Source organism: Bos indicus x Bos taurus, chromosome 19 (assembly GCF_003369695.1).
Source record: "Bos indicus x Bos taurus breed Angus x Brahman F1 hybrid chromosome 19, Bos_hybrid_MaternalHap_v2.0, whole genome shotgun sequence".
Taxonomy (NCBI): domain Eukaryota; kingdom Metazoa; phylum Chordata; class Mammalia; order Artiodactyla; family Bovidae; genus Bos; species Bos indicus x Bos taurus.
The window spans coordinates 38,461,948-38,474,288 of NC_040094.1; the positions used below are offsets into that span (position 1 = coordinate 38,461,948).

Consider the following 12,341-nt stretch of genomic DNA (forward strand, 5'->3'; position numbering starts at 1 on the left):
TATTGTTATTTATTTTGAGAGGAAGAATTTGACAAATTTAAAAATGTGTCTTTTTCTTTTACCTAAGCACTTTGCTGCTCAAATCATACCTACATTTCAAAGCACTGTCCACAGACTTTCAGTGCATTTGGATGCAACTGTCTTTTGTTTTGAGAACACAGGGCAAGAGGAATAGAGAAGCATCTCTCTGGGGCCTGGACAGTGTCTAGTCTCAGAGGAGATATTTAGGGAAACAGGTTATGCTGTCCTGGTGCTGAGCACTAGATCCTGAGTGACAGAGATGCTCATCCTGAGTAAACACATGTGCTTGTTCTTTTCCTTCAGTTTTATTGAGATATAACTGACCAACACCACTGTATTAAGTTGAAGAAAGCAGGGAAAACCACTAGGCCATTCAGGTATGACCCAAATCAAATTTCTTACAATTATACAGTGGAAGTGACAAATAGATTCAAGGAATTAGATCTGATAGACAGATTGCATGAAGAACTATGGACGGAGGTTCATAACATCATACAGAAGGTGGTGATCAAAACCATCCCCAAGAAAAAGAAACACAAAAAGGCAAAACAGTTGTCTGAGGAGGGCTTATGCATAGCTGAGAAAAGAAGAGAAATAAAAGGCAAAGGAGAAAAAGATATCCATCTGAATGCAGAGTTCCAAGGAATAGCAAAGAGATAAGAAAGCCTTCCTCAGTGAACAACGCAAAGAAATACAGGAAAACAATAGAATGGGAAAGACTAGAGATCTCTTCAAGAAAATTAGAGATACCAAGAGAACATTTCATGCAAAGATGGGCACAATAAAGGACAGAAATGATATGGACCTAACAGAACCAGAAGATAATAAAAAGAGGTGGCAAGAATACACAGAGGAACTATACAAGTTCATTAAGATCTCTTCAGATCAGATCAGTCGCTCAGTCGTGTCTGACTCTTTGCGACCCCATGAATCGCAACACACCACCTCCCTGTCCATCACCAACTCCCGGAGTTCACTCAGACTCATGTCCATCGAGTCAGTGATGCCATCCAGCCATCTCATCCTCTGTCGTCCCCTTCTCCTTCTGCCCCCAATCCCTCCCAGCATCAGGGTCTTTTCCAATGAGTCAACTCTTCGCATGAGGTGGCCAAAGTACTGGAGTTTCAGCCTTAGCATCATTCCTTCCAAAGAAATCCCAGGGCTGCCGGATAACCACGATAGAATGATCACGCACCTAGAACCAGACATCTTGGAGTGTGAAGTCAAGTGGGCTTTAGGAAGCATCACTATGATCAAAGCTAGTGGAGGTGATGGAATTCTACCTGAGCTATCTCAAATCCTAAAAGATGCTGTTAAAGTGTTGCACTCAACATGCCAGCAAATTTGGAAAACTCAGCAGTGGCTACAGGATTGGAAAAGGTCAGTTTTCATGCCAATCTCAAAGAAGGACAATGCCAAAGAATGTTCAAACTACTTCACAATTGCCCTCAGTTCACATGTTAATAAGGTATTGCTCAAAATCCTTCAAGCTAGGCTTCAGCAGTCTGTGAACACAGAACTTCCAGATGTACAAGCTGGATTTAGAAAAGGCAAAGGAACCAGAGATCAAATTACCAAAATCCACTGAATCACAGAAAAAGCAAGAGAACTCTAGCAAAGTATCTACTTCTGTTTCATTGACTACACTAAAGCCTTTGTGTGGATCACAGCAAACTGTGGAAGATTCTTATAGAGATGGGAATACCAGACCAACTTACCTGCCTCCTGAGAAACCTGTATGCAGGACAAGAAGCAACAATTAGAACCGGACATGGAACAACGTACTGGTTCCAAATTGGGAAAGGATTATGTGAAGGCTGTATATTGTCACCCTGCTTACTTAACTTACATGCAGAGTACATCATGCAAAATGCCAGGCTGGATGAAGCATAAGCTGAAATCCAGGTTTCCAAGAGAAATATCAATAACCTCAGATAGGCAGATGACACCACCCTTATGGCAGAAAGTAAAGAGGAACTAAAGAGCCTCTTGATGAAAGTGAGAGGAGAGTGAAAAAGCTGGCTTAAAACTCAACAGTGAAAAACTAAGATCATGGCATCTGGTCCCATCACTTCATGGCAAACAGAAGGGGAAACAATGGAAACAATGACAGACTTTGTTTTCTTGGGCTCCAAAATTACTGCAGACGGTGAGAGAGCCATGAAATTAGACACTTGCTCCTTGGAAGAAAAGCTAAGACAAACACAATCAGGCATATTAAAAAGCAGAGACATTACTTTGCTGACAAAGATCCACATAATCAAAGCTATGGTTTTTCGTCTAGTCATGTATGGATGTGAGAGTTGGACCATAAAGAAGGCTGAGTGCTGAAGAATTAATGCTTTTGAATTGTAGTGCTGGAGAAGACTCTTGAGAGTCCCTTGGACTGCAAGGAGACCAAAACAATCAATCCTAAAGGAAATCGACCTTGAACATTCATTGAAGGACTGATGCCGAAGCTGAAGCTCCAGTACTTTGGCCACCTGATACTTGGCTCCAAAGAGCCAAGTCATTGGAAAAGACCTGATTCTGGAAAAGATTGTAGGCAGGAGGAGAAGGGGACAACAGAGGATGAGATGATTGGATGGCATCACCAACCCAATGGACATGAATTTGTGCAAACTCCAGGAGATAGTAAGGGACTGGGAAGCCTGGTGTGCTGCAGTTTATGGGGTGGCAAGGAGTCGGACACAACTGAGTGACTGAACAAAAACATCAACTACAACTGTTTAAGTTTAAAATGTAGAGCATAATGACTGGACTCCCATATATCATGAAATGATTATCACCAGAAGTGTAGTGAATATCTACCTTTTCATATAGATACAAAATTAAAGAAATAGAAAAATAATGTTTTTTCTTGTGATGAGAACTCTTAGGATTTACTCTCTTAACCATTTTCATATATAACACACAGCCGCGTTACTTATATTTCTCATGCTGTACACTACAGCCCTCGTACTTATTTATCTGATAACTGGAAGTCTATACCTTCTGACCACCTTCATCCAATTTTCCCTTCCTCTACCAACCTGCCTCTGGTAACCACAAATCTGATCTCTTCGTGAGTTTGTTTGGTTTTTAAAATAAATACATGTGTCTGTGATATGCAGAGTTCTCTAAAGCACAGGCAGGGGCTCATCTTGCCTGTGTCTAAGGACAGTACTGAATAGACCAAGCCAACATCGTCTCCCTTTATAGCTATGGTATTATACACAAAATACATATATTATTGTACTAAATGGTTATGCACATTAGTTAAAGTTATAAAACTTTTGCAACAGAATCATTATGACATATACAATGGAATGAGGTATGTGCTTTATTTGTGTTCAGGAGAACAAAAAAAATGATGGCCAGTCTGTATCCATATCTGAGAAATACTGAATTGACGTTAAGTCAATTTCTTCACAGCAGGACTTCTCAGAGCCTTGAATATACTAATATGAATTGTGATTGTCAAAGAGGGAGATAGAGCATGCAGTATTTTTAAAAATTATTTGAGAACCAAAACGTTTTTCATGAATTAACATCTCACACATTTTTCAGAGATTTTGAACTACCGTGGCTGTCTTCAGTAGGAAAGAGTGGAAACAAAAAGGCAGCGCAGCAGTGGGAGAATCCACTGACTCCCAAGGTGACAGAGAAAACCCGCGTCATCACCATGGCTCCATTCTGCAGACGACGGCAGTCTTGAGTAGTAAGCAACTGGAATTTAGTGGCTTGGCCACAGCGCTTACAAAGTACAAGGTCCAAGTTCAATCCCAAGCATTCTGGAATGTGTCTTTATGGTAAGTATCTAATGCCAGGGAAAGCTTTATTCCAGCAGTGAGTGGACTACCCAGTGATCTCTGCCCTCCACTTTCCTGGATCCCATCCATGTGCTGGACTGCAGGTAAGCTGACTCCACAGAGCCCTCCTCACCTGCATGGGCCCTTGTAAGTTCTCCCCACTCTGATCCTCTGAGCCTGGCTGCCCAATGCTACTAGTGGAATGAACTGAACCAGACTGCCACTTCCTCAAGGTAAGGACTCTGGGTTATTCACATTATTTGAGTCCACAAAGTATGACCAAATAAAAATTTGTGGATGACAGTTGACGCTAGAGATGATCTGTGATGTAATACCCACCAAATAACCCTCAAGGACCCAGAAGGATACCAATCCTTTTGATCCTTTTGATCAAGGATACCAATCCATCATGTGCTCTTTTGCATGAGATAATGTGATTCAAAAGCTGGACACGACTTATTGCCTAAACCACCACCACCACCATTATATGTACAGTTCAGTTCAGTTCAGTCACTCAGTTGTGTCCAACTCTTTGCGAGCCCATGAACCGCAGCACACCAGGCCTCCCAGTCCATCACCGACTTCCACAGTTTACCCAAACTCATGTCCATTGAGTTGGTGGTGCCATCTAACCATCTCATCCTCTGTCGTCCCCTTCTCTTCCTGCCTTCAATCTTTCCCAGCGTTGGGGCCTTTTCAAACGAGTCAGCTCTTCACATCAGGTGTGTACAGTGATTCACAAATGGTAAGACATCAAACAATAATTATTATTAATATAGTTGCCATTGTCCTGATCAGTGATTGGTCCATTTCTAATGACCTACAGTAACTGAGCCAGACCTAGCACTTTGCCGAAGTCCAGGCATCTTTATGTGGCACACTGGAGGTGGTTCTTGAAGTAGTGGAGAGCTAGCTTGAACTGGATCTTATCATTGGTGTTGGCCCGGTATATGCGGTAGGTCTTCTCCAGGGCTGCCAGCTCTGGGTCCTCCACTGGAGAATGCGGCTGGTGACCTATAATCACATCTGAGCAGGACCCCACGAGCAGACTCCCGAGCCCATCAATAAAGAACTCTGCCAAGAGAGGGGAAGCATGAGAAGGAAATGTGACCTTCAAGCCACAGACCCAGGGCCCTATTGCAGCTCCGGAAGGAGAGTCAGGGGACACGGTTTACACCCTTGGGGTGGTTCCACCCATGTGGAGCCATCTGCCCAGACTAATGAGTTGGAAGGACAGACAGTGATATGGATAGAAAGACACAGATTAGCTTCCAACTGGACGGAGCTGTGGACTCCAGGACTGAGGGCAGTTTAAGCCAGGAAGTTCACCAGCTGCAGTTACAGAGGAAAGGAAGTCTGGAAATGCAGTGCAGCAGGAGGTAGGGGCCAGAGCTGTAGGGAGAGGAAGGGGAAGGGTATCTCAGAGAGGTAGGAACAGCCTGTGGGAGGCAAGAAGGCAGAGAGAGTGGAGGGAGGCAGGGGAAACTGTGGGCTCCCCAATTTGGGGAGAACGGGTAAGCTGCCTGATCTGTGGCACACGGCCCGCCCTCCCTCCCTCCCCGGGGGAGAGCAGACTTCTGAGGTCAGTCCACAGCCCAGCTCCCTCTTCACTCTCCCAGCCTCCCCACCTGAGTGAGCCACTCGCTGCAGGCGGGGGTCAAAGCCAACTCTTTGGAGCCGCTCTGTGTGGGCCAGGAAGAAGTTAACAACGCCGCTGGTCACCACACAGTTGGGGAAGCCGTCCAGGGGCCCGAAAGATCCTGTCCGCCGATGGAGACAGTCCCCGTTCTTACTGTGCTCCAGGAACAGCTTAAACTGGAACATATTTCCAAGCACACTGCCACCTACCTAGCCAGTGGGCAGAGAAATCTGCATTAGAGAACAGACGATATCCATGTAGCCCCTGCCAGGAAGCCTTACTGGATTGAACCTGTTATGACAAGAATTACACCCTTTATCTACCCTTCAGACTAGGCCTACACCAAGTCCAAAGGGCAGACACCTCTGCTGTGCTTACCCTCCTGCAAGCTCACTCTTTCCACGTGGCTCAGTCCCTTCTGGTACCAGAAGCAGTGTTTGGGTGCAGGTGAGAGGCAGCCTGCATATGCAGGGGTCCCTATATGGACTTCCTGCAGCCAGCCGTATGTCTCAAGCTCCTTCCTCCCATTCTCTGTTCTTGGCTCACCTCTCTGCGCTGCCTGTCCCTGCACTCATGGGAGATGAGTGCATCTCTATGTTGGAGCCTAAGCAAAACAGGACAAGCAAGTGTATCGGTTCCTGAACCATCATAATCACCCAGAGGGACACAGCGGTCTACTGTCCCCTGTTCTTTCTCTCCTCCTCTTAGTAAATGGACTGAGTGTTGATGGACTAAATTAAGTTCTAGCTACTATCCCACTAAAGCTGAAAATTTCCCACTTCCCTTGCAAGTTTTGACCATGTGTCTAAGTCCTGGCTGAAAGGATGTGATTTAGAACAGATGCTTGCTACTTTTATAAATATCACACTCTTAAAAGAAAACTGCTTGTCTTTCAATTCCCCTCTTTCCCCATTTCTTCTGACCATACAGCCAAGGACAACAAAAATGGACGAACAACGGGGAATGGAGCTGGTCCAGGATGCCTCTGGAAGGAGAGTCCAGCACCAGCTCTCATTACAGGGGCAGGAACTGCACCTTCTATGTCATTTACGCTACTGTGATTGGGTCTCTAGAGACATCGTAGTCAAGCCAGACGCTCTGGGGACTGTCCCCTTGGAGTAAGGGATAACCATGGTCACTGTGCTACTTCTTATCCATTTTCTTTCTTTTTAACAGCTTTTTCTTTGACATATTAAAATTGTATATTTTGAGGTTATACATCTTCATTTTCTTTCTTTTTAACAGCTTTTTCTTTGACATATTAAAATTGTATATTTTGAGGTTATACATCTTGATGTTTTGATAGATGTATACATTGCAAAAAGATCACCACACTCAAGCTAATTAACAGATCCATCATCTCTACACAGTACAGTTATCTCTGCAAATTTCAAGATACAATGCAGTATTATTACATTTTTCTTCTCTTTCCTGTATGTGAATGGATTTTTGATGTTTTTGGTTTTTTTTTTTTACTCTCATTAAGGCTCCACGTGCTTTCACAGCTTTGTGCCATTTCCATGTTTGTAAGGGTGTGTGACAGAACCAGAGCCCTGCTTGCCTTCTCCCACCACGGCAGGGAGGAAGTTAGAAGTGATGCATAAACATGACATTTCAAAGACGGAACAATGGTGCGTTTGGGGATGGGGGTTGGTGTAATTTGCTCAAAGAAAAGTAAGAATGGAGGCAGAAGCAGAACTCACACATCTGACTCCCACGTGAAGGTCTCAGCCCCAGCGGCCCCTCATCTCCTCCTGCCCTGGCCCCTCCCCTCCTCTTCCCCACCCACCTCCTCCCCTGAACACTTCCCTCTCTGCCCTTCTCCTTCCCTTCCCCTCTGGCTTGTCATACAGAGGAGATAGAACCAGCAGCTCTCCCTTACCACATCCAGTTCGGTCTTCTCTAGGACATCCACCAGCACCTCAATCTTGGTCTTGTCATTGAAGAGAAAGTCATCATCCACCCAGAGAACGTATTTGGTGGTGACCTGAGATATGGCCAGGTTCCTACCAGCAAACCAACCCTGTGAGTAGAGTGAGGTTAGATGGTGGTGGCCTGCCCTGCTACCTATCAGCGTCACCTGGCAGCTTTCTTGGTTCCCAAGAGCCACACTGCACTGTACCCCGAACAGTGATCGGGAACCTCTAGGTTAAAGGGAGTCCATGCCTCAGAGACACTGGGAAAAGGACAGGGGCTCTCTGGGTCAAAGACTGAGGCCAAGAAAGGTGAGAGAGTCCTTCCTTGGCCCTGTGGCCCATATGGACTGACGGAAGTCTCTTTTCACCTGACAGAGGCTCTGGGGCTCTCAAGCCCTTTCCCCTCATGGAGCCTGGAAGCTGTTGCGGGGGAAGGGGCACTCTGGTGTGTATCATGTCCACCTCCTCCTTTCTTTGAAGGAAGGTGAGTGGAGGAGATGCATCAGAGAGGGTGAAATGATAGGGATGAGCGGTTTCTCTGCTCTTGGACCTGCAAGCCAGGAAACTAGACTGTCAGACACTGCAAGTCACTCAGAAGGATCGCAATCAATTTCTAAACCACACGTGAGAAAAGGTGGATTAACCACCCTGTTAATGCAGAAAAGGGAAAGTGACCTGATTTCTCTGTGAATTTGAAGTCAGCAAAAGGACTCAGAGGAGAATTCCATACCCTCCCATGCCAGGATCTTGCTGCCTAGTGAAGTCTATTGAAGCTGGCCCCTCCGGGGTAAGGACCTGACTCTGACTGAGGCCCTCTTGTCCCAGGATTCAAGTGTCTCCCCACCCGGGAGGGACATACCTTGCCGTAGGGCATGGTGTAATACTCCACATGGCTGTCATTAATTTTCAGGGGCTCCTTGCTGTCATCAGCCACGATCACGGTCAAGTCTGGGTAATACTCACGAATGCTCTGGAGCATGGTCATGAGCTTGTGGGGACGGAGGAAAGTTTTGGTGGCAATGGACACCAGGTTTCTGAGCTTCCTCTCTGAGCAAGAAAGGGTAGACATCAGAGTTCTGTCTTTGGGAAGCCTCACTGTCTTGACTTGTGTCGTTCTGAGGGTTTCTCTATATCATGACCTCTCAAGTGTTTGTGGACCTCAGGCCTCTTGTATATAGTCAGTGCTTAATAAGAGTTCATTATAGTTGGATTAGAAGAATATATTTAAACATACCCTATTTGTTTTTCATGGCATCTGGTTCCATCACTTCAAATAGATGGGGGCAAATAGATGGGGGAAAAGTGCAAACAGTCTTGGGCTCCAGGGGAAAAGTGCAAACAGTCTTGGGCTCCAAAATCACTGCAGACAGTGACTGCATGAAATTAAAAGACACTTGCTCCTTGGAAGAAAAGCTATGACAAACCTAGACAGTGTATTAAAAAGCAGAGACTTCACTTTGCCAACAAAGATCTGTATAGTCACAGCTGTGGTTTTTCCAGTAGTCATGTACAGATGTGAGAGCTGGACCATAAAGAAGGTTGAGCACCAAAGAATTGATGCTTTCAAATTGTGGTGTTGGAGAAGACTCTTGAGAGTCCTCCTTGGACTGTAAGGACATCAAACCAGTCAATCCTAAAAGAAATCAACCCTGAATATTCATTGGAAGGACTGATGCTGAAGCTCCAATACTTTGGCAACATGATGCTAAGAGCCAAGTCATTGGAAAAGACCCTGATGCTGGGAAAGATTGAGGGCAGGAGGAGAAGAGGGCAACAGAGGACGAGATGGTTGGATGGCATCACCGACTCGATGGACGTGAGTTTGAGCAAGTTCCAGGAGATGGTAAAGGACAGGAAAGCCTGGCATGTTGCAGTTCATGGGGTTGCAAAGTGTCAAACATAACTTAGCGACTGAAAAACAATGATAATGATTTGTTTAAATTTTGTCTGTGTTCTATTCTAAAGTCTCTTTCCTGGTTCAGTTGGTTCCATTCTGCTGTTTCCTACTATCTACCTGGACGTTTCATTTTATGCTTGTCTGTCTGTACTGGGCTTGCATCCTGCTTTCATGCTAGGAGTTGAGATGCATAGAGCCTTGCCCATCAGGGGATTCGCTATGTAGAGTCACAGGTCCCAGGAAGAGGAGAAAAGCTCTAAAGGACTTGGACCTGCCCTGTTATCAGCTGCAGTCCTACGGAGAAACTTGCCTGATCTTTATCCTCTGAAAGATGTAAGTGGAAACAGGTCCACTTGGAGATTAGAAGCGGGTAGACCAGGTTGTGTGATTTATAGAAACAGTTAGAGAAAGGACAGCCTTTCTGTGGAAATGACCCTTGGGTCAAACAACCGTAGCTGCTGGTGTGTTTAGAAGATCTAGCCACAGAATGGAGCCATGCCAGCTGATAGACAGCTGGGTTGTCTTGGGGGGTGGGATCAGCTGGAGTTAACACATGCTCAAAGTCACACCCCACCAGCTGTTTGTGCCTGAGTGCAACAGAACCCCACTGCAGAGCCACTTTCTCAGAATGACAGAAGTCAGAGGTCATTCTGTTGCACCATTACCCAGCTCCTCCTGAGTCTTTGGGACTGAGTGGAAGTAAGACAGGAAGATAAGAGTACAGTCACTTCAGAAAAAGACTGGCCTTGGGCAGAACAAGCCTTGCAAACTAAAGAACAAAGGCCCTTGGGGTCCAAGTCCTGGGGGGTAGAAACCAAGATCACAGAAATAAAAGATTAACGTTACTTCTGGTCCACTTCTGAGTATAGTATAGTATAGTTGCCACAAGACAGGAAGCTCAACTGTAAATTTTAACCACATCTGTTCTTGGGCTTCCTTGCAGAAAATTCTCATGCATTTCTTCCCCTGCACAGAAACACTCTCTATTCCTGACAGCCATCATGCAGCCACCTGCTGCTGATCCGATAAATTTGATGATTTCTGGAAATTATCAGTGATCATGAGACAAACCATCCCTTTTGCTATAAAAGCAACTCACCCATTTTACCCGAGAAGCTGGCATTTTCCCTGCCTTCTCTCTTATGTACAAACTATCTCTGTGAATAAAAGGCTTTGCATGCTGAAGAGTCTTGTGGAAGTGATATTCATTTCTATGGTATGGTATGGTATGGTCCGAGAATGTGGAAAGGGCTCAGTAACAGAAAGAGGCATGTAAATCATGTTCAAGAGCGTGTTGAATGAAAGCCCTACCTTTTCTCTTCTCAGGCCACATGACAAGTTTGGTTCTTTCATTACAGTAAAGAGAGAATCAGGAGCCTGAGTTACCACAGGAGGTAGTCCAGGTGGGAGACTCCTGGCCAGGTGGGTGGTATAGCATTCTGCTTTGAGATTCTTTATTGTTCCAAACACAGAGCAATGATAAAGAAATATGCAAAGACAGAGCCATGTTCAAAAACAGATGACATTTCTTCCAAGGAACAGGAATCAAAAGCAGTGAGCAGAGTTGGAGCTGAGTCTGCTGCAATCTGGGGTCAGAACAGCAGAGGCTGGGAGGCACAGTTTGAGTGTTAATGGAATAAAAGTGTCTCATGAAGTATGTGGGTCCACAACCAGGGTTTTTGCTAGAAACCATGGACTGGAACCAGGCTGCACTCCCTCCAGCTCTCACGACATACTACCCGCTGGGCAAGGAACCTCAGAGAGCCATCATCCCCAAACACACCTCTGGGTTCAGAGATGACACCACCTCACACAGCCGTGTCCTGTGCCAAGCCACCCTCAGGCCCAGCAACTGGCTCTTCGGTGATGCTCATATCACTAGGGGACAGGGACCCCAAGATTGTAGTATATAATGATGGACTGAGAATCTGGGCAACTGTAAAGCTGTGAGATGGGAAGGAATCAGGAGAGAGAAAGAGGGAGAGAGGAGAAAACAAAACAAGCTTGTAAAGACTTGTATTCAAGATGAGCCACCAGCAAAAATCCCAAGACATTCAAAGAAAACTAGTTGGAAAGAACAACAGCCGACAAATCCACCCTGTGCTAGAAGAATCCACGCTAGATAGACAAACAATAGACGAATCTGAAAGGGACTTAAAGTGAGAATGTTTAAAATCTTTAAAGTGATAAACCACAGAATCACATAAATGAAAAAGAAAATATGAAACAAAACAGGCATAAAAAATGAGAATATTTAGATATGAAACCAACTTAAAATTATTTAAGATATATACAAAGAATCAGAAGGGAGACATGACTTAAGATACTAAAAAAAATTTTTAACAAGCGTAAGAGAATTCTATGAACAACTCAAAATATACAATTTACGTATATACAAATATACAATAACCTTAAGACAACTTTATAGAAACATTTTAAAAATTGACTCAATGTACATACAGATCAATAACCATTGAAGCAGTAGAGCTGTTAGTTTTAAATTTCTTCCCTTTCTCTCACTCTTTCCCATTCACATTCCCACCGCAACCAAAACTTGGACCAAAAACAAAAAAAGACAAAAGGACAGACAAGTTTTAATAAAACCCCAAGAGACATTCCTATTTTATTATAATTCAATTAATTTCAGCAAACAGTGAAAAAAGGAAAGGCATCTAACTTGTCTTATGAGACTTGTATAATATCGATAACAAAACTGAGCAAGGACATTATAGAAAAAGACAGTCTCAGTTTTGAATACAGATATAAGAATCATCTATAAAAATAGCAACAAATTTAATTCAGCATTTAATCAAATAACACACTGCAATCAAGATGGGTTAATCCCGAAAATGCAAGAACAATTTCAACAGCAGAAAATCAATGTAAGTCACTTCATGAACCCAGTTAAAGGAGAAAAATTATTTCAGTGGGTGCAGACAATTTCTTTGATAAAATTCAATATTTATTCATATAAATATGAAAACTCTCAGCAAGGAAATACAAAGCAGAAATAGAAAAATTCTTAGAAACAGAAGGAAAGAAGGAAACTTTCTTACCCTGACACATCTACCACACTC

At 44.2% G+C, this 12,341-nt stretch overlaps 1 protein-coding gene across 3 annotated transcripts in view; it reads right to left on the reverse strand.

Moving 5' to 3' along the window:
* Positions 1 to 3,320: 3,320 nt before the first annotated feature.
* B4GALNT2 (beta-1,4-N-acetyl-galactosaminyltransferase 2) overlaps positions 3,321 to 12,341 on the reverse strand; it is a 75,798-nt gene continuing 66,777 nt past the window's right edge. For all 3 annotated transcript variants that reach the window (XM_027518155.1, XM_027518154.1, XM_027518153.1), the window contains exons 8-11: positions 8,227 to 8,414; positions 7,334 to 7,474; positions 5,441 to 5,660; positions 3,321 to 4,886 (exon numbers count right to left, since the gene is read on the reverse strand). In XM_027518155.1, the coding sequence (XP_027373956.1) occupies positions 4,681 to 4,886; positions 5,441 to 5,660; positions 7,334 to 7,474; positions 8,227 to 8,414 (755 nt within the window). In that variant the 3' untranslated portion in view covers positions 3,321 to 4,680. The remainder of the gene's footprint in view (positions 4,887 to 5,440; positions 5,661 to 7,333; positions 7,475 to 8,226; positions 8,415 to 12,341) is intronic.